This window comes from Brachyhypopomus gauderio, chromosome 8 (assembly GCF_052324685.1).
Source record: "Brachyhypopomus gauderio isolate BG-103 chromosome 8, BGAUD_0.2, whole genome shotgun sequence".
In the NCBI taxonomy this organism is placed as follows: domain Eukaryota; kingdom Metazoa; phylum Chordata; class Actinopteri; order Gymnotiformes; family Hypopomidae; genus Brachyhypopomus; species Brachyhypopomus gauderio.
This window is the reverse complement of record NC_135218.1, coordinates 10,624,516-10,650,960: the sequence shown is the minus strand read 5'-3', so window position 1 is coordinate 10,650,960 and position 26,445 is coordinate 10,624,516. Positions and strand designations below refer to the sequence as shown.

The window sequence follows — 26,445 nt, the reverse complement described above, 5'->3', positions numbered from 1 at the left end:
AAAGTTAATTAATTTCAGTAATTCAATACAAAAAGTGAAACGCATATATTATATTGATCCATGGCAAACAGAGTGATCTATTTCAGGTGTTTATTTATGTTAATGTTGATGATTATGGCGTAGCCAATGAAAACCCAAAATCATTATCTCCAGACCAACTTTTTTTTTAAGACCAACTGAAAAAAAAAAATTTAATTCAGAAATATCGGACTACTGAAAGGTATGTACAGTAAATGCACTCAATACTTGGTCAGGGCACCAGCAGATGACATGGCTCCTCAAACCATCACTGATTGTGGAAACTTCACACTAGATCTAAGCAGCTTGGATTACGTGCCTCTCCACTCTTCCTCCAGACTCTGGGAACTTGATTTCCAAATGAAATGCAAAATTTACTTTCATCTGAAAACAACACCTTGGACCTACACCTGCTGGCCACTGTGTTATATCAAAGTCAGACCAAAGTCAGTGCAGCCCTCTACCAGGCAATTTTAGAGCACTTCATGTTTCCCTCTGCCAACAAACATTTTGGAGATAGAAATTTCATTTTCCAGCAGGACTTTGGCACCTGTTCACACTGTCAAAAGTACCAATACCTGGTTTAATTACCACAGTACCACTGTGCTTGATTGGCCAGCAAACCCACCTGACCTAAAACCACTATAGAGAATCTATAGGGCACTGTCAAGAGGAAGATGAGAGACACCAGACCCAACAATGCAGATGAGCTGAAGGCTGCTATCAAAGCAACCTGGGCTTTCATAACACCTCAGCAGTGCCACAGGCTGATCGCCTTCATGCCACACTGGATTGATGCAGTAATTCGTGCAAAAGGAGCCCCATGAGTACATTTACTGTACATACTTTCAGTAGGCCAACATTTCTGAATTAAAAATATTTTTTTCAGTTGGTATATAAAATATAGTATATAATATTAATATTATTATTTTTTTCTCATTGGCTGTAAGCCATGATAATCAACATTAACATAAATAAACATTTGAAATGGATCACCCTGTTTACTGAAATAAATTAACTTTTTTTATGATATTCTAATTTATTGAGATGCACCTGTATACCACATGGGTAGAGCTGTGTAGGGTTCGCTGACATGGATGTGAGGCAAGAGGACATTTCTCTTACTATTTCTCATCTTCCCAACTGTCTGCATATACAATATATTAAATATAAAACTTGTAGCTTGTTTATCATTTATAGCTTGTAGCACAGCTTGAACAATGAAGCTCTGTAATTGTGGAGAATATTTTATTTCCAGGCAAAAGCATAAATATTTGTGGCAATTTTGGGCAAACAGTCTTGGTTAAGTAAGCTATGTTGAACAAACCTTCATTTCATATCACAAGTGATCTTCTGCTGAAAGACAAGCCCCAAGCAGTGATGTGTTCGCTGTAATTTTAGAAACGTGGCCCCAGAAGTGAAAAATATACTTTGAGCATATTTCTGCCACTTGACACATGCAGCATATCAGCACTTTTATATAGAAAGAGTGCAGCATTAAATTCTCATCCTATATCATGTCATCTACTTGTTTTATTGAGCAGCATTGCTAAAACCTCAAGAAGGGTCTAGACTAGAGACTGTCCCCCACCCCTCTAACTCCTCCTCTTTTCCACGTGTTTTTACCCTTTCCCCATTCCAAAATCCAAAACATTATCCAAAATCCATTCAACATCCCTCACATCCCAACAAAATCTCAACTACCTCTACCCCTTGGCATCCCTAATGTCCACCCCATGCATCCCTGAGATCTCTCACACTGTGCCCACTCCATCCACACCCATTCTTAACATCCAAAGAACCACCCTCACACCATCCATCCCTGACATCACTACAACCATCCCCACCTGATGCCACTCATCCCTGCTGTACATAACAGAATGGTAGATTTAGTTTTTGTTTCAGGATCAAGATGAAAATGTAAGCTAAATATAGGCTTAGACAGAAATGGATAGATTTGTGGACAGTGAAGAATCACATTGATTCCCCACCCCTTAAGCTATCATTGACTACCTTTGTTTTTTTCTGTAGTTAATGTCAGTGTTACCTAATCTAATGGCTGTTTTGATGTATTTGATAAATTTGGTAATAATTGCAATCTTCAGTGTCAGTGGGATGCCCTGATTTGTGCAAGACTGTGATTAAAAAAAAAATCAAATTTAGGTCAGTTTAGAATTGGCTACTCCTGGACAACCATTACAGAATATTGATTCATGTACACTTGCTAGCTAGGACGCTAAAAGAGGGTGAGAATGGGAAGACACAGCATGTGTCTGGGGCGTATGGCAGCAGTTTGTTGAAGGATACATGGAGACCCTCTATTTCATATCATAAGGGTGGAAATTCTGATTGTGTATGTGCACTGTGTCACCAAAAGAGCAAGATTAACTGAATTAGAAACAAAATACAGCTGTAGGGAATGCAGCAAGGATGTACAGGAGTAGCCTGCTATTTGTGTAAGGTAGAATTCACACCCAGTAATACATAAATATAATAAATAAATGCAAGTCACATTCTCATGCAGTGGAAGATTATGTCTGTCTCCATCACTTTATTAAGTTAGGATATTGGGTTTCCTTCACCACAGTCTTGCCAAACTTCCTGAGTTTTCATTTACTAAGTCTTCTTGTTATGATATAAACGTGCATTTTGAGAGGATGGATATTTTTATTTGATTCAAATCATATAAAGAGTGAGCTTGTGGTATTGTAGCTGCCCTAAAATTGATACATTTCCCAATTTTGCAAAGCCATTGTTAAATTTTTATTACTTAAAGTGATGTTTTGGTTTCCTGCAGATCATGTAACTGACCTTCAAAAGCCAGGTTTATAATTTCTGTAATAGTTCTGGCTTCCTGCTCTTTGTTTAAGTGTGAGTCATTCTTTTGATGTGAATCTTCGTGCTGAAAGCAGCAGTCAGGAAGCACACACAGCACTGACAGGCAAACAGGAACCTGTTGCCTAAGACTGGCAACTCTGCTTTTGTTTAAATGTTAAAACCTAGAACCAGTTCACAAGTTAATAGTATGGTGTATAAAACGTGCACGGGAAACAGTGTTTCTTAATAAGCCTTATTCTCTTTTTCTATATAGCAGTTTTGGTTAATTAGTTGTTTTTCAGTACAGCTAAAGTACAAAATAGAAGAGCAATACATGTGTGTTGGAAAGAGGTAATTTAAAGTTGTCTATTAGAATTAAGCTTCATGAAGAGCTGTGGCAAACAATTAACACACTCCTCATTAAATTCAGAGCTTTCTTTGGCTGTGCATTCCTTAGGATTAAATAGCGCGACCGAGGAGCCATATTTGTCACCATTAAACACTTCAGTAGGGAAAGGACATCAGAATGAAGATTAACGGTTCCGTTGAACACTATCTATGGTGTAGCCATTTCTCTTCGAGCCCATTAGTTGAGTTGCGATAGCCTAGCTCAGGGTGTTCTGTTTCATCTGTTGCGTACACATACTTACTTAAACTTGTTTTAACCCTCTGCATTGACATTGATAGACATGCTCTTTTGTTGGGATAATACACCGTCCTTATTTTCTGGTGAGCTGGCAACCATACATCATTAAGTATGCATCAGATTATATGCTTGATTGTGCATTTGCTGAATGTTTTTATTAGACAATGGATAGAGAGTGGTTTAATGACGAGAATTAGTCATGGAAGAACTGTAGTGCTCATCATGTCACAGGGCAACATGAATCCTTGTAGTGGTGTCCTTTAATTACTGACTTTACACAATCCTTTCTAGATTTCCTTATTCTCATCTGAGCGGAAGCCTTGACCACAAAACCGGCATAGGCTCTGCTGATTTTCCTTAGGTCACCAAATGGGGTAGGATTATATCAAACAGAGCAGCCTGACTCAGGAAAACACTTTCATGTGTAATTTTCTTCAGCAGAGCTTTTCAAGGTCTTCAGTGTTCCTCTCACACTATTCCTCTAACAGGTCTCCGTGGAGACAAATGACCCCATGTTGCATTGCTAGTGTATCTGTCTGAGAGCTACACCTACAGCAACTCCTCAACCGGAGATAACGCGGTTACCCCGAACTGCTAGCACTCTGTTACCAACAACATGCACGCCAAAGTCAGGCCTTTGTTTTAGTAAAGATGGACAGCTCTATAAGTCTACCAGATAAGAGACTTTATCTATGGTGATATTATGCAAGCCATTACAGCAGTAACTGTCCAGAAAACATCCAGTGTGCTGACGTTTGCTTGTTTGGGGCAAGATCTAAATTCTCAAAATACATACTCAGACAGCAGGAGAACAGGTCTATTTGTAAAGCTTATACTTAGAATGAATGTTCTAAACAACTCTGCGAGTTTACAGAGTTTGTTGATGTGATAGACTTTGACAGGGAAATGCTATTTTCCCCCATTTCTGAGTGAGGCTGTGCACTGCTGCAAAAAAGCCATGGAAAAATAATGTCTAAAAAAGAAAGAATTCAGGAAATGGCTCAGTAAGAACATTGTTTGTATTGTAATGGTCTGTGGTCTGCTGATAGCCACCAAGCAGAGACCAGAGACCAGGCGCCTTCCAGAACACAAGTTGCCTAGCTGGGTTTCAGAGCTATGCTTTGGTAAAACCCGTCCATGAACACATTCCTCACAGTCACTTCACTACTTTTTAAAGATAAACAGTGAGATTTTGCCGTGGACCAGCTACCATGACAACTATTTTTTTTGTCAATTTTTCTTCACGACTTTGAGTTATTCTATTATTTTCTTATAAATAGCACAACATGACACTTGTCATGTTACCATTCTACTGAACAGACTATTAAGCAGAAGAAAATGACTTCATTAGAGCTCTAGAGGTTTAAGTGCTTGAATAAGCAAAACAAACAACCAAGCAAAGAATAGTCATGTCATGGCTTTTGGTTTCATACTGTTATCATTTGCAAATCATGCAATAATATAATCTATATTTAACAGTCCGGGCTGTAATAACATCAATGGATTGTGTCATGTTCTCTTTATTAGCATTATATGTGGATGATTAGTGAAACTCATGGTATTAATAAACCCAACCACTTCATATTTTTACACCATGCTTGAGAGGTGTGGAAAAGGAAGCATACGATAATTTCATTTTGGCAGTTATTAAAAATGTGTCGTGTATAATTTCTCATATTACATGTGATATGTTCAATCAGTGTATATCTTATCAGATTTTGATAAATAGTTACTGGTGGACTGACGTTTTCTTCACATTCTTCTTTGTAGTTGATAGATTATATTGACTTCATGTCTGATGTTATGGTTTGCTGTTAGGCATATACACCAAGTCTAATAGCTCTGTTCCAGATGAGCAGCTTGAAGTGTCTATTGGACAACCTTTGTCATCCCTGCAAAACATAAATAAGAAAAGCACCTTTCTGGAGACATATCTAATATAATGTAGAAGCTTATGAAATTATCAAATTAAAGCTCATGAAATTAAAGCTTATGAATGCAATATCTCAGTAAAATCCTAAATCATTTATTAAGGAAAGGAGTGTGGCTTGCTAACTCTGAGGGGTTAAGGTATTTACTTTCGAAAGCAGCATTTATGAAATTTGGGAACTGGATTAAATGTTGACTTCTAACAAGTTTACATGTTCTTGCATCTTAAGGTAGAAATGCACTGTCATTTCATTTAGAAGGTAATGAAAGAAAAAACGAGACTGAAATAATCACACAGGTTATGTTGTCCCTTTAGACTACCTGGTTTCATTTTGGCTTTATCATTGAGAAGAGTCTGTATGTTTACAAAAATAATTACTAATACATTCAGAACATGGCTACTTCAGAGCCTTTATTATAAACAATTCAGAAAGTATTAAAACTGTAAATATTTAGTTTGGTGCATCATGTTGAAATATTTTTGCATACAACTGCCAAAGGTTTTGCCTAATACATGTACCCCAGTTTCTCTGCATGTGATTGGTGGCTACAAATTTTTACCTCTGGTGCTTATAGCTCCATAATGTATGCACTGTGCTATTGGTACTATGATAAGTGGACTGTGCTCTACATGACTTTCAATTGTTTTATTCTTCTATTTTATTTAGTTGAGATGCCACTTACTATGCTACCATTCCACCTAATGAATTAAACAACACATTCAAAAATATTTAGGACACTTTGTATGGGTTTTTCTTTTTCCTATTATCATACATATTAGGAATATATGCCACTAAATTGAGAAAACATCTGGACACAGCAGATCAATGCAGGTTTGGGATTTCATCTTCACCATATTAAAATGTGTTTGTAAATGTGGCAATAAACAAAATATCCAACAAATATCCAAATATCTTGATAGATATGCTCACCCGGCTGTCTGAACGTCGTTGCAGGGAGAAGGAGACTCTCAGAATGACCCACGCTTGGCTGGTCTCCATCCAACCAAATGTCTATCAGGGGACAGATGAGGCTGTCTCTTGTTACAGCTCATTATCCAATGACTCTGATTTCTCCATGCTTCTGAAACCAGACAGTGTGACTTCAGACTGTGTGGGAATAACTTAGCAATAAGAGATGCCAAGATACTGATTAAAAGAAGCTTCCATTCTTGTCTTTATTTCAGTATTCATCACTGAACGTTAGACATCAAAGTTTATTGATATTCCCTCAATAGCATATTGTCAGTAAATATATAGGCTTCAAGCCTTTACTTGCCCTAGTTCACAGTCACATCCCACAGATCGTTCATGTTTACAGCACTGATAAACAAAGCTGGGTTGTATAATAAAGTGCGCCCACGAGTCCTCTCGGAAATCCAGACCAAAATAGGTGGCTGCCCATCAGTGAGGCCCATCAAGTCCGGGGTGGCTGTTGGCTCACTTGGATGCTATCTAGTTTCATGTGGAGCCATCCCAGCGCTCGAGCCTGGGCAGCGAGCCGGGGGAGAGCCGATTACACATGAATCTGGAGCGTCGTAAATGACGAGGAGCTTGTAAATAGGCTCCCGAGTCTCGTTTCCTCAGCCTCGTACACACACACACACACACACACACACACACACACACACACACACACGTCGCCCTGCGCTCCCCCGTCCCCGACACACACGCCCTCTCAGCTGTTGCCTCTTGAGTGGCAGCATCGACTCTCGCCGTAGCTCCTAAACTCAGTTAAGTCCTCTGTATTACCATTTATGCAGCTTACAAGTGACAACGTGGATGTTAATTCAGCTGTATGAGGTCAGGTGGTGATGGGCGTGTGCAGAGGAGAACGTGTTTATTGATCATATTGATCATATTGATCATATTGACAGTGCTTCATCGAAATGTGGCATCGGGCTGAATGAGTGACAGAAAACATCAGCTTTTGTGTATTACAACAATTTGCAACTTTGCAGCTGGAACACACCATGGAGATATTTGTAAACACAAATAGCACTCTGATTAACCATATTCTTATTTTTCAAGTTAGTTAACCCCAGTTTTGGCACTATATTAGCATAATAGGACATTCATGATAAAATTGACAATATAGTCCATAAACATCTTGTTCTGAGCTACTAGGTCCTGACATCCTATAGTGGAGAACTACCTATTATCCTATGATCCATGGCCCTCTGCTCTTTAAACCATCTCATGGACAGCTCAAACATGAATTGAACATGATCCATGCGATTTACTATATGACATTTTTGTGCAGTGTGTTGATTTTTTTTCTGACAATGAAAAATTGGGACTGAAAATGTGTGACAGTCAGAAAAGGCCATTGGTGAACGGAATGTTTATGTTGTGGATCAAATCAAAGATGGAGTGAATTACACACTCTGTAGTTCCACTCTAAGGCTCTGATGCTTGTTTTTGTGCTTGCTGAGCTGTTTAGTCTCTTCTGGGTTTGGGGTCATGGTAAAGGGATCTCATTTGGTAAATAATCTCTTAGGACTATTTAAAATATAAATAGCAGTTTCCATTTTCCCCTCCTCATATGAGCTTTAGTGACCTATCTCTGATAGAGAACATTAGCATGATACTGCTCTGTGAAGCCTTTTTAACTGTGTGCTTGGGTGAGCACTCTTGGTAGATGGTTTACATGAGCTGGCTGTGCGTGTAATATTAGAGCTGTTTAATTCATTTGGCCTGATTTGCCATGCCTAGCTGCTTGTTCTGTGGCTTCTACCAAAAGGCAGAACTTGGTCAAGGATAAAGGAGAAATGGCAGACTGGACTTTAGCCTTTACTTATGTGGAAATGGTGGACATATAATTCAAAAAGGTTTGGAGATTATATAAGTTCAGCTTAATTTACATGCAGGAGAATCACTGAGACTGTTTTGATGTGTTCCTGATTTGAGGGGTCTAATACTGTCCTTGAATAAACTACAGATATACTTTGCAGCTCCACAAAACTGACAAACTACGTAGTGCAGTTTTAACAACTGTGTGTTTGCTTTTATATGTTCCCCTGGAGGATATATAGTTGACTCTGACCTCAATCTTTCAGAGAGGACAGAATTTAAGACTGAAAAAATCCTCCTTATAGTGGAAGCCTTTGATTTTAAGATTCCTAGGTAAATAATCTTCAGTTTAAGTTCAAGTACATTTTTGGTGATTTGCCCATAATATCTGCTACTTAAATTTGCTGAAATGCAGTGGCAAGACACTGATAGCCTTTAGTTTCTGATAGCCGTTAGTCTTGCAAGCATTATTTCTGTTATTTTTTAAAGAGCATTCACTGGTACCTGTAAAACGCATCATTACATTTAGACCTGTACGACTCCTAGTAATATCAGCTACAGCTGGAAGAAATGTCTTTAATGGAAAATGAAAGGACCGTGTTCTTTTTAATGGGATTTAGAGTTGTTAATCATGGCAGGAACCAGCGCAGGTCCTGATTAGGCCTGGAACACAGTTGTAGGTAGAGTTCATTCCACCTAACTTTGATAGTTAGAGCTGCTTCCCCCCAGGTCACTGTAATAATGCTTCATATCAGGCAGGTCAGGCTTTATGTTGAAATCAGTCACAGTTGTATTTCTGTTGCAACATGCTGCTGCCCCACCACCTTCTGACTTTAAGTAAAATTACTCAACATCATACAGAGATCTTATATTCACTGCTGCCTGAGAAAGGTTGTACTTTTCCCTCACATTTTTGCTCATGCACAACCAGATTTGTGTTTAATATTTCAAAGATATCAAAGAGTTATCAGTTATTTAGGGCTATTTCATGGGAAGACCTCACCAGCTACATAACGATAGCTGATGACAGAATCATTTTGGATTGCTGGAATGCTCGCTGTCTGCTTAAGCAGCTCTCCACCCAGATTTTAATTTGCCTTAATCCAAACTGCTCTATCTTAACTTCTACTGATGTAACGTTGTAAATTGTGATCACATTAAAGAAGCATGGGCTAATATATTGCTTCAATGAAGAAATGAGGCCAGTTGAGGGAAAAAAATCAATTACTCTTGGATACTGCAGTACAGTGCCAGCAAGCCTATTACATTTAGCAAACCACCAGAGTCTCTGAGATAATGAAATCTTAGTTGCCAACTTGTGACTCATTCAGTCTGAACAAAACCATTATAGGAGCAAATTCTACATATACAGCATCCTACTTTCAAGTTCATCTTTGGTTTTGAGCAACTGTATTTTGTAGCAATGAGGAAATTGTTTGAGAGAGCAGCAGCAAGATCTGGATAGATTATTGCTGATCATCATAGCTTTTGATGCCTTTGATGCTGAGAGCTGAATTGTTTACTTTCCTTATAATACACTATATTGCCAAAAAGTATTCTTTCACCCATCCAAATCACTGGGGTCAGATGTTCCAATCATGTCCAGGACCACAGGTGTATATAACAAAGGGTCATAGTGAGGGTCATAGTGCACAGATGTCAGCAGCTTTCTGCAGAGTGAATCACTACTTCATGTGGTATTCAGATTAGTGCAAGAACAGTGCACAGTGCATAGAGAGCTTCATGGAATGAGTTCCCATGGCCAAGCAGCTGCATCCAAGCCTTACATCACCAAGCACAATGCAAAGTGTTGGGTGCAGTGTCAGACTGCACTGTGCCAAGTGTAAAGTTTGGTGGAGGGGGAATTAAGGTGTGAGGTTGTTTTTCAGGAGTTGGGCTTGTACCCTTAAATCAAGTGAAAGGAACTTTTAATGCTTTGGCATGCCAAGAGATTTTGGACAATTTCATGCTGTCCACTTTGGTGGAGCAGTTTGGGGATGGCCTCTTCCTCTTACAACAAGACTGCGCACCAGTGCACAAAGCAAGGTCCATAAAGACATGGATGAGTGAGTTTGGTGTGGAAGTACCTGCTGGCCTGCACAGAGTCCTGACCTGAACCCAATTGAACACCTTTGGGATGAATTAGAGTAGAGACTGAATCAGGCCTTCTCATCCAACATCAGTGTCTGACCTCACAAATGTGCTTCTGAAAGAATGGTAGATTATTCCCATAAACTCACCCCTAAACCTTGGGGAAAGCCTGTTATCGCTGCAAAGGGTGGGCCTCCACCATATTTAACCCCATGGATTAAGAAAGGAATGTCACTCCAGTTCATTTTTTTGCGAAGGCAGACAAGCAAATACCAAATTTGCCAATATTATGTATATTTGTCATGTTGAAGGCTTGAATTTCTGAGTGTGAAGCATTTTAAGTCCTTAGTTGCTCTTAGATTGCTTAATTACAAAAGCATGTTTTGCCAGCAATACTACATAGTGATTTTTGTTTATTCAGCAAAAAGAGAAGTTTACTAAATAAACAGTCAAATATAGACACATAGAGACTCCATGTAATAATTATCTCTATGGAAATATTGAGGGTGCCGAGGATGTTTAAATTGTTTTGGTTTGACATAGTAAAAAGATGTCAGCATGCAGTAAGGGTTATCCAGTTTTAGTTTAAACGTCTACCTTCAGAACAAAGACTAAGGCATAAAAATGATATAACAAAATTGTCAGAAAAGAACTAACCCTGAAGTGATTGAGATTTTCTTTTCCTAAAAGAGAGACTACATGCTTACAGTTAGGCTAACTGGGGATGCTGGAATATGGGTTGCCATATAGATTAAAAAGGTTGGTATGGAAATACAAACAGATTTAGTATTTAATTAGATTTTCTGTTTCATTTTCTCTATAAAACAAATACCCAAAATCACTTCCTTAGTATTTGCAGATATAATATAAAAGTGACTAAAATAAAATAAACACCAGAGAGAGAATGCAGATATTTAAGGAGTACATAAAAATCTTTGCAGATTATAATTTATGTACTGTGTAGTTATGTATATAGAGGTAATAAAAGTTGTGTTGTACACAAGGTTTGTAGAGAAACATGATGCTTAAGACAGGGATAGAGGCTCTTCATCTGCTAGGAAAGAAGAATGCTGCTGGGCAGATGAACTCTTGGAACCTTCTATCTGATTTTTCCTACTTCTGCATCTTTACTACAGTAGTCCGCTGTTGCTCCCTGGAATTATCTTTATATGTATTTAACTGGTTTCACCTCTGATCATGAGATGGACGCATTGGCTGAGTAGAGCGAGAGCTTTTCAGGGCAAATCCATAATCAGGGCTTCAGTAAAGGTCCAGGGTCCCAGAGCCAGTACAGAGATATCTGGAAGACATAACGAAGCGAAAAAACAAAACGAATTATTTATATTATGTAGCTCATTGTGTGTTTCCTTTACCCCTTGTTAGCCTGCCCTCTTGTTAGTCCACTACACCTGGACCTTGGTACACTCCTTACACTCCATTATGTCTGTATTTACACCCTTGTGTTAGCACAGTACATTGTCGGTCATTGTTTTGTGTTTCAGGTTCGTGATTCATGTTTCATGAGTCCTGTGTTGCTGGGTTTTGTGCCTTGCCTGCGTTAATGTCATCTTCAGCAAGCTCAATAGATGTCCCAACCCTCGCCCACCACTAGCTTTTTGCTGCAGCGATTTTCATTTCAAATGATTTTTTTTTGTTATACCATGCTGAAAGTACCACAATATGCTGTGATCTGCAATAAAAAGAAAAAAAAATGAATAAAATACATTCTTAATGATGTTAAACATGTTTTAAACATTTGTGACCTAAGGAATAAAATGCATGATGTCAGAAATAAATAGTTTACCATATGTTTTATTGGTTCACTGATTAAGCATCATGACTAACTCTAAAATCTTTTTGGTCCATCTAGGTCCCCCTTCAGTTCTCTTGGTTCTCTGAGTAAAGTAGTGAATTAATTAAGAGCTCCATGTGTGTGAAGTCAATAGACTGCTTACTTCCATCTATGTACCCTCCCAACAACCATGCCTGTATTCCAGCAGGATAATGCTCCCATTATTTTCCATTAGTATTGTTATTTATTTTGAGAAGATATGTAGAGCATGACTTGGTAAAATAAGGCTGGACTGATCAATGCTATGATTACGATGGGGCCTTTGATATTTTGAGCAGAATATCTACTTCATGAAATCTTAATGGATTCAAAGCCCTTTGCTTGTGCAGCAAAAAAAGAAATAAATAAATACCTGTAAAGTACAGGATCTAAGCTCATGTTTGAGAAGAGGGGGTGTCTCTACACATTTCTTTTCTCTGAAATTACAGAAAGACCTATAATCAGAGGCAGTCATGACAACACCTAAGCATGATAATGATGATGATGATGATGATGATGATGATGATGATGATGATGATGATGTTGGGGTTCTTTAATTTGGAACTGTTGATGAACCAGTTTTGGTGGAAGTTAGAATACTTCTAGAATACGACGTGATTAAAACTAAAACTTTTTCATAAACAGAATTAGAATATGCTTAGGCATTAGAATAAATGCCATTAGAATGTGCAGATATATGATACAGAAAATCACAAACACAATTTTTTTTTTGACACATTGCCATAAAAAGATCTGGCCTGGAGTCACCAGTGCAATGGTGCAATGGACAATTACAATGCCATTCATAATATTTAAAATATTTAAACTGTTTTTGAACCCCCACAAAAAAATGTCCTGCTCTATTGACAACTTGACACAGAAATTGGCAAAAAGATGGCAATTACTAATAGTAAATACTCTAAAACTCATCAGCATTTTACTATATGGTTAATTACATTTTGTATTGCATTATTAATCAGAGCGGTTTCCTGCAGTGTGATAATAGGTCTACATCTTTCTTTTCCTAATTAAAAATGCACATGTACACATGGTAGTTATCAACCAGGATGAAGACCATTAAAGTGAGGCAACATAGTGTGGCAGCTTTCATATTCACATTAGTTGAAACGCTGGCCCGTGATGCGTTATTCTCCCTGTTTCCAGTCTCTTTATGCAAAAGCAGATTTTAAGTCTTCACTTGTGGTCAGAATTTGAATGAATTTGCCCGCAAATGCATTAACAATTAACATGTTCCTATTTACTTTGCATGGTTGAAGGATAACAATCATCAGAATCTGAGTTATTATTATATCACGCCTAATCTAAAAATCCCAACATTCTATGCTGAAAAAGCATTTGAAATGCTGAAGTACTGCATACTGAAGAGATTCAGTGGTCTGCCCCCATTTTTTTTTTGGCACAGCAGGCAGTTGCAGTTCTCGGTATATGTAGTCTGCCCATGTAGTCAGCCGAGTGCTATAACTGAGGAGGGGAATTTACACATCATTCAATTCATTCTGTATATGATAACAGTAAAAACGCGAGTGTTTTACAAATGAGCTTTGTTAATGATAGACTATATGATTTATTTTACAATACTGTTCCAAGTGGTAAGAACCAAGATTGTCTTACTATCTATAAATAGTGGGTGTGTATGTATGTGTTTGTGTGTATGTGTGTGTGTGTGAGAGAGAAAGAGAGAGAGAGAGAGAGAGAGAGAGAGAGAGAGAGAGAGAAAGATAAAGAGAGATAGAGAGAGACAGAGAGGGAATAAATCATGGACAGTTTCATGAGGGAGAATGAGTAAGGGCACTTGGTTGACACTGTGTTAAAGCCTGTCAGGTGGACTGTTAAGAGGAGGCTTCCAACACCTCAGGCGAGTTGCAAACTGTCAGTCTCTGGATGGCACCGATGCCCTCTCCAGTGATGAAGAAAGTGGTGGCGGAGATCTGACAGCGTAGATAATCCTCAACGTGCTCCCTCTAGACTGATGTGACCCTTCACACATGCTTACAAAACAACACTGAGGATAACCTCTTGGCCAGTAAATCAAAATAAGGTGATGTGTACAAAAATACATATAGCTTTGTTGCAAATTGACACTGTTCATGTATTCAAATGTATTCAAATATTCCATTTCAGTGCTTTAAGCGAAGATATATTAAATGTACAAAATGTGAAATTATTAAAAATATAATAAAATATATATAAATTATATATATTAAATATATATAAATAATAATAAAAACACCTAATTCTCAAACACTACATTTCAAGTTTTGCGCTTTCTGACACAGCAAACAATTGACATTCAGCAGTCAAGCTTTTAATTTCCGGTCCTGAGTTGTTTGTAGATAAATAAGTATCTATTACAGAGTAGAGGTAAGCTGAGACCTCAGTCTAATCACCATAATTATGCAGGTGGTATTTCCCTTGCCAATATTGTACCCACAGCAGCCCCTGTAGACCACAAAGATAATGCTGAATAATTAATGCTCCTAGTAAGCATCTATAATTCAGGCTTCTATTTATTAAACATCTGAGGATGCAACAAGCCATGTGTCATTGAGGAATTCTCTGTCATTACATTTTCTCCAAATATTATGTGAGATCAGCAGTATTTCTGTACCTGCTGTGTTTTCCTATGGATGCTTCTCGAGTTGCAGTTTTGTTCAGTTTAATCTTGTCGAGTTTAACATTTTATTTCATATAACCTTGCTAGTCTGATCCTTACTGGTCCAACATCAGTTGTTTTGTGTTGTATAGAATCTATAATAAGTATAGGACCTCTGTTGAAATGCTTGCATTCAGTCCTTCTTAAAAGGGGCTCGACTCCCAAGGACATGTTCTATTAATAGTTCCATTCAAAAACAACATACATGCAAAAACACTCCATGATGTAAGTTTGTAAGGGTGCTATTGCATATTCCACAGGGATGCCATTAAAGCATCGTATGAAGCTTTCGTGTTACCTCTCACCATCTCCTTAGATGTTATAACAGTTCTGAAAGTGTTGATTGGCACGTAGGTGCTGATGAGCACACACCTGTCATGCTTTGATGACATGTTTCTAAAAAGAGACGAGTAATAAAGTAAACAGATCATGTAAAACAGCATTTGTAGTTGTGCAAGGAGTATAAACATGTTCATTCAAGAAAGAGACAACTATATTTTTCCATTTTTTTTAGCCCATTGTGGCATTTATGGCTCCATGTCACGCACTGTGCTTGTTCTTTAAGGGATTTCCAAAAATACACTAGTAGCCAGAATAATCAAATACAGTAAACATAATCTGCCTGCTCCAAGGATGACTTCATTCATATTTATATTACAAATAACAGCTCTCAGGAGCAGCTGCTCCAAGTCTCATCAAGCTATCAAATGCTTCTTCTGCCAAGTACAGACTATTAGCTGTCTTACACAGAAGTGTGAGAAACAAATCAATAGTTGGAGCCAATGGCAGACTGGCCATCTGGAGGCTGAGCGAAAATCCCAGTGGGCTGTCTGTCTGCAGACCGGCGGTGGCAGGTTGGCGTTGTCCAGAAAGACACATACACAGAGAAAGGAGCCTTGTTTTCCTCCCATAGGCAAAGCGAGATTGGGTTGAAATGTTCAATTAGAGCCTGGCTAATTTTGGGTGCTGTCTCTTGTCAGGATGTTGTTAACTTTTATCTTGGAAAATGGTATGGAGGAAATGAGAAAATTATGTGGGCAATAAAAAAAAGTGTATGAAGCCCATAGTTTCAGTTATAACCGTAATCAATACAAGTATGTTTATGACGGGATCATGGTATTGGTATTTGAGCCAGCAGAGTTTACCAGGCAACCTCAGGTGAAGAATCGGGGTGTTTTTGCTTTTACTAGCAAATACTACAGCCAGTGTTGGATCTATTGTTTGTGAGACTGGGTTGAAGCATCAGATTATGCCGTACAGTGTAGTATGTTGTTTGATACTGCGAGTACAGGAAGATCAATCTAAGGCAGAGGGCCATAAAGGAGGATTAATCATACACAACTTCTATTTTTTCACTAAATGTCAGTAGCAAACACTAATAAATCATAACATAACTAACACATCTTTATTCTTCTGTACTATAATATTTTTTTTTCTGAATTGCAGTCTGAACTTGCATGATGCTTGCTGAAAGTTTGTTACACTAAATTAACTTGATGTGCACAGCAACACACACTTCAGTAATAGTCTGCATACACTGTCAGTGCAGTACAACTAATCTAGTTTATACATTTTTGTGTACTTAGTATACTGTTATTGTAATGTATAGTGATGCTAAGGTGTTACCATAAAGTAATGAATCCTGCCTCACCTGCCCCAAGTGTTTGAATGCATGACTGCCCTAAGTATGTTTACAGGAATGACAAAAAACCTAACCTGACTTGACATTACTGTATGTTTACTGTATGTTTACTGTATCAGCCAATGGGGAAAAAAGAACAAACACTATCACCTAACATTTCATTAAAGTGCATGAAATTCAGGCATGATGGATTACATTTGTGTTGGAGTGGTGTTTTATCAGGTTGCCAGTTTTGTAATGTTGTTTCTCACCTGAGTTACACCAATAAGTTTACTTTGGACCTTTCATGGAACAAAATGGCAGGTATGAGAGGTTAGTCAGTTCAAAAACAAATGATTAAGCAGGACATTCCATGATGCTCCCACAGCACACCTAGGAAGAACTTCAGCAGGTTTCTTTAAAGGAACTAGACAGATCTACTGTAACGATCAGTTGCTAAGCCTTCGTGTCACTCCACAGTCTGGCTTGGTGTTTTGCGATTGTGTCAGAGTGTGTCTAGGTAAGGGAACATTCAACTGATAGCTGGGGTCATGTGCTAAAACTAGATATAAATTAATCTTACCAACTTAATTCATGTTTGTGTGTTGAATTTGAATGTGAGGCATAGCCTGTATGGGAACTAAGCTTGGCTCGTGTAAACTGCAACCTGAACAATCGATTGAATTGTTGCCTGATAGTGGCTGATGAAATAAATTGCTTGTGGGCTGCATGCCAGCTGTGGTTAACCACAACTCCATTCTGAAGGGTCCTGGCCAATGAAATATGCAAACAAGGAACGAGTTTTTACTAACTGTTTAAGGAAAACAAACATGGATTATGGTAATTATATTACACTGTTTATGCTGATTTATTTATGGCAAGGGCAAAATGTGGAATTGTGTGGAATATCTCAAATAACCTCTCAGTGACTCGCTCAGAAATGTATCGAGTTGCAGAAAATGAATAACCACTTACAAATTTGTCTGATGGAAATGTGAGGGGCATCCCACAGTTTATTTATTTCTCCCTCGCTTTTTCCCAATAATGCGTTGCCAGTGAGCCTGAGCTAGTGGCGTTTTTCTTTCGGTCAGCCACTGGCTCTGGCTGTCTGCATGGTGGCCTTGAAGCTGCGGCACTGATTACGCCCAAACCCCCCTGACCCCGACGCTCGATAAGCCTCTCTCCCGCCACGCCGCTCGCCGCTGCCGCACTGCTAGGAGCAGATAATGAACCTACAGATACTCCCCTCCCTCCCCTAGCCTAACCTGGACATATTACCTTTAATCACTAGACTAACCTTACAGATTCTTCGGTGATCACACCAGAAGAAGCTCCCACGCAGTTTTCTTTGCACAGTGACAGATGTGGGGCTCAACGCCAGAGCAATGCAGGAACGTGCTGTAGTGTGATTGCTTGACGAGGCACCATGGTAACCTAAGGTGCTATATGCTTAACGTTATTATTGATTTAGAGTGTTTATTATTAGTTATATGTGCTGTTTGGCTTAAACATAAACAAATGATCATTATAAAAAAACGTTCATATATTGTTATTCTTTGTGACATGAACCCATGCTTCTGTTGGAACCTGAGCTCCAACTTTGATCCTGTTGATCATGTTTTCCTCACTAAATGCCTGGAGCCCCAAAAAGGATCTGGTCTGAAAGGAAGAATGGAGCAAATCGTATGTAAGTGGTGATCAAAGTTAATGTCAGACACAATCTCATCTCTGTTCCTACCGTTGGCTGTGGATTTGTGGAAGGTTCCATACTAGGGCATGTCCGTTTTACATGTCCACTAGTAGGAAGCATCATCTGGAAAATACTAGGATCTCCTCTGGGGTGGACATCTAGTTGAAGGAGTGATGCAAAATGGTGTGTATGTGGAGACAGGACATGTGTAGTCTGTGCCCATAGGCTACATCTAGGTCTCTGAGGTCTTCAGATCCTCTGATTTGGTGTGTCATGGTCTTGGCAGAAACTGAAAGCTCACCGTGCTGTTGCAGTTCCAGCAGAGTCTCTCTCTAAACGCCACCTTTGCTCCCTGTCTTGCTGTTTTTATGAATAGACCTAAAACATCTTTTTACTCTGGTATTGTATGTTTTGTAGCCATGCGTATGTGCGTTTTATGACATTTATTTTCCTTTGTTTTACATCCCCCTACCTTTGTACAGAATGTTCAATACTGTTATGTCAAATGTGTTCTATAAAAAAGTATTTTCATACTATTTATTAATTCCGTGAAGAGATGTGTGAAATAGCATTTATGTAGTGCTTCTATTCCTCATATAGGCAAGTGTATAGTTAAGGTCTAATTGCTTGGTCAGAATGATGAGATGGCCATTGGTTGGCAGAAGTATTAATCTTGTTCTTGCTTTTGAAAGAGCTTTTAGGATCATCACATTATTACTGTTAAGCCTTCTGGGATCTTGGGACCACAGGAAACTCTCCCCCCACCCCCCCAGTCAAGACCTCCAAACCCTTTCTGAATATAAAAAACCTGCACGTTTAGATTTAAATTTGCTTCAAGCCTTTGATGGCTGCAATGAGGACAGGATCACTGCAGCTATACCACAGATAAGAGACAAGATAAGCATTGTGCCATTTCTAAGGTTCAATGCAGTGCAACACATCTGCAAAGGTCATTTATGAGTGGTGAATAAATTATAAGAGGACTCAGAGCTTGCTATGAGACTACATTAAATATTATGTTTCTGAGGTTCTAGTTTAACACACACACATATATATATATATAGTAAATATATATATAGTAAATATATATTAATATATATATATCATATTCATATTATGTAACAAATATGTATGTCAACAGTGCTGGACTTTTAGAAATCATCTACTTTTATGATGGAGTTTAAACTGATTTATCTGCTCATGTGTTTCTTTAAACTGTTATTTAGTTAAATGGAAAACCTGACAAAAGACTTTTCTGTATCTCCCTACTTGGTCAGTGAATGCTGTCCTACTATTACACTGACAGATCAATTTCATTGCTTCACGACTTGAAGTCAGTCAGACACATCTAGGCTTTGGATGTCAGTAAGTGTTCATCAGGAACGTGAATGGCCTCCTTATGCTTTGCAGTGTGACTTTATGGCCAGTGTGATACGTCTGATGGATGGTTCAATGACAGTGGCCTTCTAATGAAGACATTAGAATTTGTCCAAGGACCATAGGTTTCATATGAAACATCTGAGCAAGGTCACATTTCAGTCCCTGACATGACAATGCAGCTATTTCCAGATATTTTTATCATTTCAAATATAGTGAGAACAGAATTAATAGCAGAGGAAAAAAACCTCTTATAAATCCATTAACTTCGATATTAACAATGTTGCTTCGATATTAGTTCATATAAATTACATATTGTTAATCCATTTTTATATGACAGTTCCTAGAAATAAATGAAGATATCTTGGATTCTAGTTAAATAATAAAAAATAAAATGGTTAGTTTATGGAAGTGGATTCCAGTGGTTGTCTGGAACGCTGCTTGCCAGGCTGCTGTGTTTGCATAGGATCAATCTGTTGTGTTCAGTGATTATGCAACATTTCTGACATTCCATTCTTGCTGCACCACTTAACTTGACATTGACAGATGTGAAAACTGCATCTACGGTTTGAGTAAACAACAGCAACTCGTATAGTGGAATGGAAATATTTTGTTTTAAATGAGTTAATTCACAATATGCCATGAATTTACAGGCTTCAACAGGTGTAACGAATAGATTCTCTCAGCAAAACACTTCCTGCAAATTCTGAATGTCATTTAAATGTATTTTATAATGAATTAAAATTCATACTTTTATTTGTCAAAAAATAGCTTTTGAAATCAAAGCTAAAAGCATTACAGATATAATGAGGCTTTGCATCTACAGTAGTTACAAGCTTTAAGTGAATGGATGTGCTTTGAATGTAAATTGTCTTTTGTCTTGTAAAATTGTCTTTTGTCCTTTAGGGCAATGCAAAAGCTTTCTTTTGTCCTTTAGGGCTGAACACAAAAATATTTAAGTTGCTCTTTCTTTGTGAATCACTACAAACCGAATTCCAAAAAGTTGGGACACTAAACAAATTGTGAATGAAAACTGAATGCAGTGATGTGGAGGTTCCAACATCTAATATTTTATTCAGAATAGAACACAAATTACAGATCAAAAGTTTAAACTGAGAAAAATATGTTGTTTAAAAATTTAATGGCGTCAACAAATCCCAAAAAAGTTGGGACAAGGCCATTTTTACCACTGTGTGGCATCTCCCCTTCTACTTACAACACTCAACAGACGTCTGGGGACAGAGGAGACCAGTTTCTCAAGTTTTGAAATATGAATGCTCTTCCATTCATGTCTAATACAGGCCTCTAACTGGTCAATCGTCTTGGGCCTTCTTTGTTGCACCTTCCTCTTTATGATGCGCCAAATGTTCTCTATAGGTGAAAGATCTGGACTGCAGATCTAGAACAACATATGCTCCCGTCTAGACGTCATCTTTCAGGGAATACCCGGCATTTTTCAACAAGATAATACTGGATCACATTCTGCAGCAATCACAACATCCTGGCTACATAGGAGAAGGGTCCGGGTACTGAAATGGCTCATGCAACCCCATACCATCAGTGATGCAAGCTTCTGAACAGAGCGTTGATAACAACTTGGGTTATCCTTGTCCTCTCTGGTCCAGATGATATGGTGTCCCAGTGTTCCATAAAGAACTTCAGTTTGTGACTCATATGACCACAGATCAGTCTTCCATTTTGCCACACTCCATTTTAAATGACCCCTGGCCCAGTGCAAACGTCTGAGCTTGTGGAGCTTGCTTAGAAATGGCTTCCTCTTTGCACTGTAGAGTTTCAGCTGGCAACGGCGGATGGCACAGTGGATTGTGTTCACTGACAATGCTTTCTGGAAGTATTCCTGAGCCCATTCTGTTATTTCCTTGACAGTGGCATTTCTGTTTGAGGTGTAGTGACTCTTAAGGGCCCGGAGATCACGAGCATCCAGTAGAGTTTTACGGCCTGGACCCTTACGCACAGCGATTGTTCCAGATTCTCTGAATCTTTTGATGATGTTATGCACGGTTGATGATAACTTAAAAGTCTTTGCTATTTTACGCTGGGTAACACCATTCTGGTATTGCTGCACTATCTTTCTATGCAACAATGGTGGAATTGGTGATCCTCTTAAAATCTTGGCTTCAGAGAGACACTGACACTCTGATAAGCTCTTTTATACCCAATCATGTTGTCAATTGACCTAATTAGTGTTTATTGGTCTTCCAGCTCTTCGTTATATGCTCAGTTTCCTTTTTCCAGCCACTTATTGCTATTTGTCCCAACTTGTTTGAGATTTGTTGACACTGTGAAATTTTGAATCAACATATTTTTCCTTTAAAATGTTAAATTTACTCAGATTAAAATTTTGATCTGTCATCTATGTTCTATTAAGAATAAAATATTGACATTTGCCATCTCCACATCATTGCATTCAGTTTTTATTCACAAATTGTTTAGTGTCCCAACTTTTTTGGATACAAATCTAGCAAACAAATGATGTAACAGGTGATCTCAATTGTGAGATCTTATATTCTTATATAACATTTCTGAATATTTCAAATTGTTTATACCATTTGTTTTAAGATATTTTGCATGACATTACATTTTTAAGCATAAAACCTCTCATATCTGCATGCAAGATCCATTATTTTTAATAATATTACTTAATTGTTATTAATTAACACATTTTAGTACGAAGACACTGGACTCTATTTGGACCCATCTCTCCATTAATGTGGTGTGTTTAAACATATAATGTGGAATTATATTTAAAAAGTGATAGTTTGAAATTTGTTTAGGTATAAAATTATAATACCACTTTAAGAGTAACTCATAATAAAGTCACAGGATGCCCTAATAATATACATTTATGTAAATGTATTCACATGCAAAGACATTGAGACTGCTGTGGCTATCATTAGATGCCTCCCTTTGTACAAGCTGTCCAAAAAGTCATATTTTAAATCTAAAAATGAGATGCACATGACAACAGCAGTAACCTTGGGAACCTTCATCAGCAACTCCTCTGAGGTCAGTACGCAGGGAGAAAAGGTTCAAAGTAATCTCTCCCCCTTTTTACTGCAGTTTATTAAATAAGTCATTGTAAATGTATGTATTTAATGTAGAAATATTAGAACAGGGTGTTTGGATGAATGACGTAAAAAAATGTATGCATTAATGCACTAATCATAATGTAATTTGCTACGTAATACACTAACGTATTTTTCTATGTATTCCTTGGATTTATAGACTTAATGAGATTTTAAAATAGATTTTCTCTTAGGTTTGTATACACCTTTTTTTGTCCTAGTGTTTAAAGCTGGCCTCCTTTCCATGTGTGTCTGATAGAATATGTTTAGTGTGTATGAGCATATCTTCAGAGTGAAGAGATGTGTACCACTTTAGGTTGGTTTGGAATAACATAGAAATTAGGCTAAATCTAAATTTCACTAGTGAAAAATAAACATCAGAATTCAAAACAACAACAACACCTACAACTACTGGCCTGATCCTGCTGCGATTTCTAAGAAACCACCAAATATTTTGTGCCTTACACTTGTGTATAGATGCTAGCTAATTTGGCTAATGTTGACTAGAAGCAGGCTGTCTCAGATATCGACTCTGAAGATGCTTCACTACCCCATTCAATCTTTAGAAGACCTCCTACAGAGCTCAGACGAATGTGTTGATCCTGTTGTGATGGTATACAGTCTGTCTGTATATGGTAACTGTGGACTTAAGAGTTTGAATGAGACTGTGTGTCTGTGTTCAAACCTACAGATCCCCCAGGTGAGCTATGCTTCCACTGCCCCGGAGCTGAGTGACAACACGCGCTACGACTTCTTCTCACGGGTGGTTCCTCCAGACACCTACCAGGCCCAGGCCATGGTGGACATAGTGCGATACATGGGCTGGAACTACGTCTCCACTGTTGCCTCAGAGGGAAACTACGGAGAGAGCGGCGTGGACGCCTTCATCCAGAAGTCCCGTGAGGACGGTGAGGGTCTGTCTGCTCAGGGATGATCTCAAGCACACTGCATTTCTTTCTGATTACATTGAACTTGGGTTTTACGATCCCTTAAATAAGTGGAAAGAAAACGTAGTGGGTGATTATGGATCGCAATTCTACAGGGGCATGCACGTCAGACATTGCTCATACTGGTGCTGTTGAAGGCAAGCTGTCCCATAAGTTAAAATCAGTTCATTTTCATTAGAGATGAGACAGATTTATAATAATAATAATTTTAGATAAAACCAGAGGTGTAGGTATCTTATTGTTGAGTGCTCTGACTTACTAGTTTATATATTTATTCTCTCATAAAATTGAGAAATAAATCTTGGTATGAAAACAGTGATGGAAAGAAATGTTCTTTTAAAGGTGAATGTTCTAAAAGATTTGAAGTATACTGAACACAGTGGTGGATTTTGTTCTGTGCTGTTTCCACCTGAGACTTTAACAAAACTTTACAGTGAGTGTGACTGACAAGCTGTTACCACAAAGGCAAAGGAAATGTAGGTTTTGGCCTTCTCCAAATACTCTCTTAACAAGGATGAAGCAAGCATCTGACATAGTAAGCCTGAAAAGGAAACGGAAAAGCTCAGGCAATATCTTTTCACCCAGGAGTGAAAATGTAAGATTGATATTATGTTTCAAATGTATTAGTAAAATGAAAAATTAGTGTGGTTTTGTAGATTTGCATTCTCTCAGACTTCCACTGATGAACATGTGACCTTTGGGGCATAGCAGATAAATTAGGTTTAAAAACAATGAAATTATATAACATTTTGTTTAGAGTTTACTATATATTGTAGCATATGACAAATTAGACAATTAGTTGGGCTAAAAAGCTGGATGTAAATTTTGCAGGGATTGCTACCCCTGTTACAAAGGAATCCTTAAGTTCAAAGAATTTGTATGTAACTAATATTCATTTACTGCTGTTTGGACTCATTGGAGTACTCCAGTGCACACCACACCTTCCACATGATTCCATCCTACATTTCTTTATCCATGTATGGACATACTGTATATCTTATCCCTTCACAAGATATACATTGAGTGGATTATGGACAGACAACCTAGAACCTTTCAGACTGCATCAAAAGTGTCACCTTGAAATTAGCACATTGACAGTCCATCAACCATAAAGTCTGGCAAAATGGAGAGCAGCACATAAAGCCATAGCCAGTGCCCCAAGAGCCTGAGCAAACTATCTGCCCACAGTGACGTGAATGAATAGAGGGACCATCAATGGGGCATTAATCAATTGCTACCAGTTACAGCCAAATAACAAGATACTCGCTGCCGTGAGTCACAAAGCCCCTCTGATAAATTTCAGACAGTCGGTAGCAAATTTAAATGTAGCAAATTACATTAACCATTAGGAGAAATGATCAGTTTGCAGGACAGGTAATATTTAAAGACCACAAAATGTACCTCAAAGCAGCATTTGTAAGTTATGGGGTAAAAATCAAGAATCAGACGTGACAGAAGCCTCCATCAGACCATTACCAAAATTCAACCATATCAACAGTCAAAAATCAGGCAGGATAAAAACACTACAATCTTAATATGACTAATTAGAAAATGCAGAATTATAGTCTTCCTCTCTGACAAAGAACAGTGGCAATTGCTACTATGAAGGGTATAAATATAATTTTTTTTTCCATTATTTAGCTATGGCTTCTGTCCAGACCAGGGAGCAAGAGGGTGTTTGGGTGGGAGCTGGGGTGTGGTGGGCTGAATGGTCAATGTGAGACTTGAAGACCGTGATATGAATAACCATGAGTCTCACCACAGCACTCAGCTTTCTCCTAATAGCTTTCCTTCAACCCACAGGGGTGTTTGTACATCTGCCTTGGAAGCTTAGAGAAGGAGGGTGAGAGAAATGGAGGTGGGGGGACAGAGAGAGAGAGAGAGAGAGAGAGAGTGAAACAGAAAGAGTTATAGAACACGAAGTAGGGCTGTGTAATTTGTAAACAATTCCCGAAAGAAACACACGTTGCACCTGCATCATTTTACAGGACATTAGTTGAACATGTACATCTCCGTATACATCGCTGCCTGTGTTCTCCTTGGGAGGAAATAATAGCAGGAGGCCCCACCCACCCTAAGTGATGTACCAGCTGTTGGGATGTGTGCATAGGCACTTGGCAGACTCGAGCACTTAGTCGCCTGACAGACTGACTCTTCATAATCAATTTGAACGCATCAGCAGTAGCAATGCAACTCCCCACACCCCACTCCTGTTCCCTTGCCCCATTGACTCCCTTTGAATCTCAATATTTAAAATATATTCAGGGTTCCAGTAATGGGCCAGATTTATAATGTACCTGCTGCTGAGCAGCCTCGAAGGCTTGACATTTGAAATGGCGGAATAGATTCGGTGACTTTTAAAGGTGACAGCAATGAGCGTGTCACAGAGGGAGACTGTTAGCTCGGAGCATCGTGGAGTCTACATGGCCAACCGTGAACTGATGAGAAATCTTCAGACCCGGCATGCACAAGCCCACCTATAAACAGGATCCAGAATTCATTACACACAGAAGCCTTAGAGGACTTTGCTAAATTCAATCAGGTTGGGTTGTCTGCAGGTAGTAGAGCATTTGCAATGATCATTTGGCTCCGTGGTTCAATGGTGATGATACTGATATATTAAATTGTAGCAGTGAGGCAACGCTCAAATAGAACAGAGACAAAACAATGTGAAATCTCTCAAACCCACCAACACTGATGATTTTCCAGGCTGTGTGAAAATGCAGCACTGATCCCATCAAAACAAATGTAGCACTTAATTAGCTTTTATAGTTATGTTAAAGTTGCATTTTCATTATGTAGGTAAGCTGCTGTCTAAATCATTTATGCTGCATCCAGAGCTACCAGTAAAGCAGACTTCCTTTTAGTGCTGGAGTCTCAGACACTTCCAAAAGTTCCTCTTAGATCAGAACAGATAGGTTTTTGG

At 38.4% G+C, this 26,445-nt stretch overlaps 1 protein-coding gene across 4 annotated transcripts in view; it reads left to right on the top strand.

Moving 5' to 3' along the window:
- LOC143521454 (metabotropic glutamate receptor 4-like) overlaps positions 1 to 26,445 on the top strand; it is a 93,896-nt gene that overhangs the window by 35,549 nt on the left and 31,902 nt on the right. For 3 of the 4 annotated variants that reach the window (XR_013132753.1, XM_077014333.1, XM_077014335.1), the window contains one exon: positions 23,264 to 23,480. Coding sequence is in view for 2 of the 4 variants with exons in the window: in XM_077014333.1 (XP_076870448.1) it covers positions 23,264 to 23,480 (217 nt within the window). In the remaining 2 variants the exon portion in view is untranslated. Of the gene's footprint in view, positions 1 to 23,263; positions 23,481 to 26,445 lie in introns of those variants that run through there. The other variant, XM_077014336.1, reaches the window with a different exon arrangement.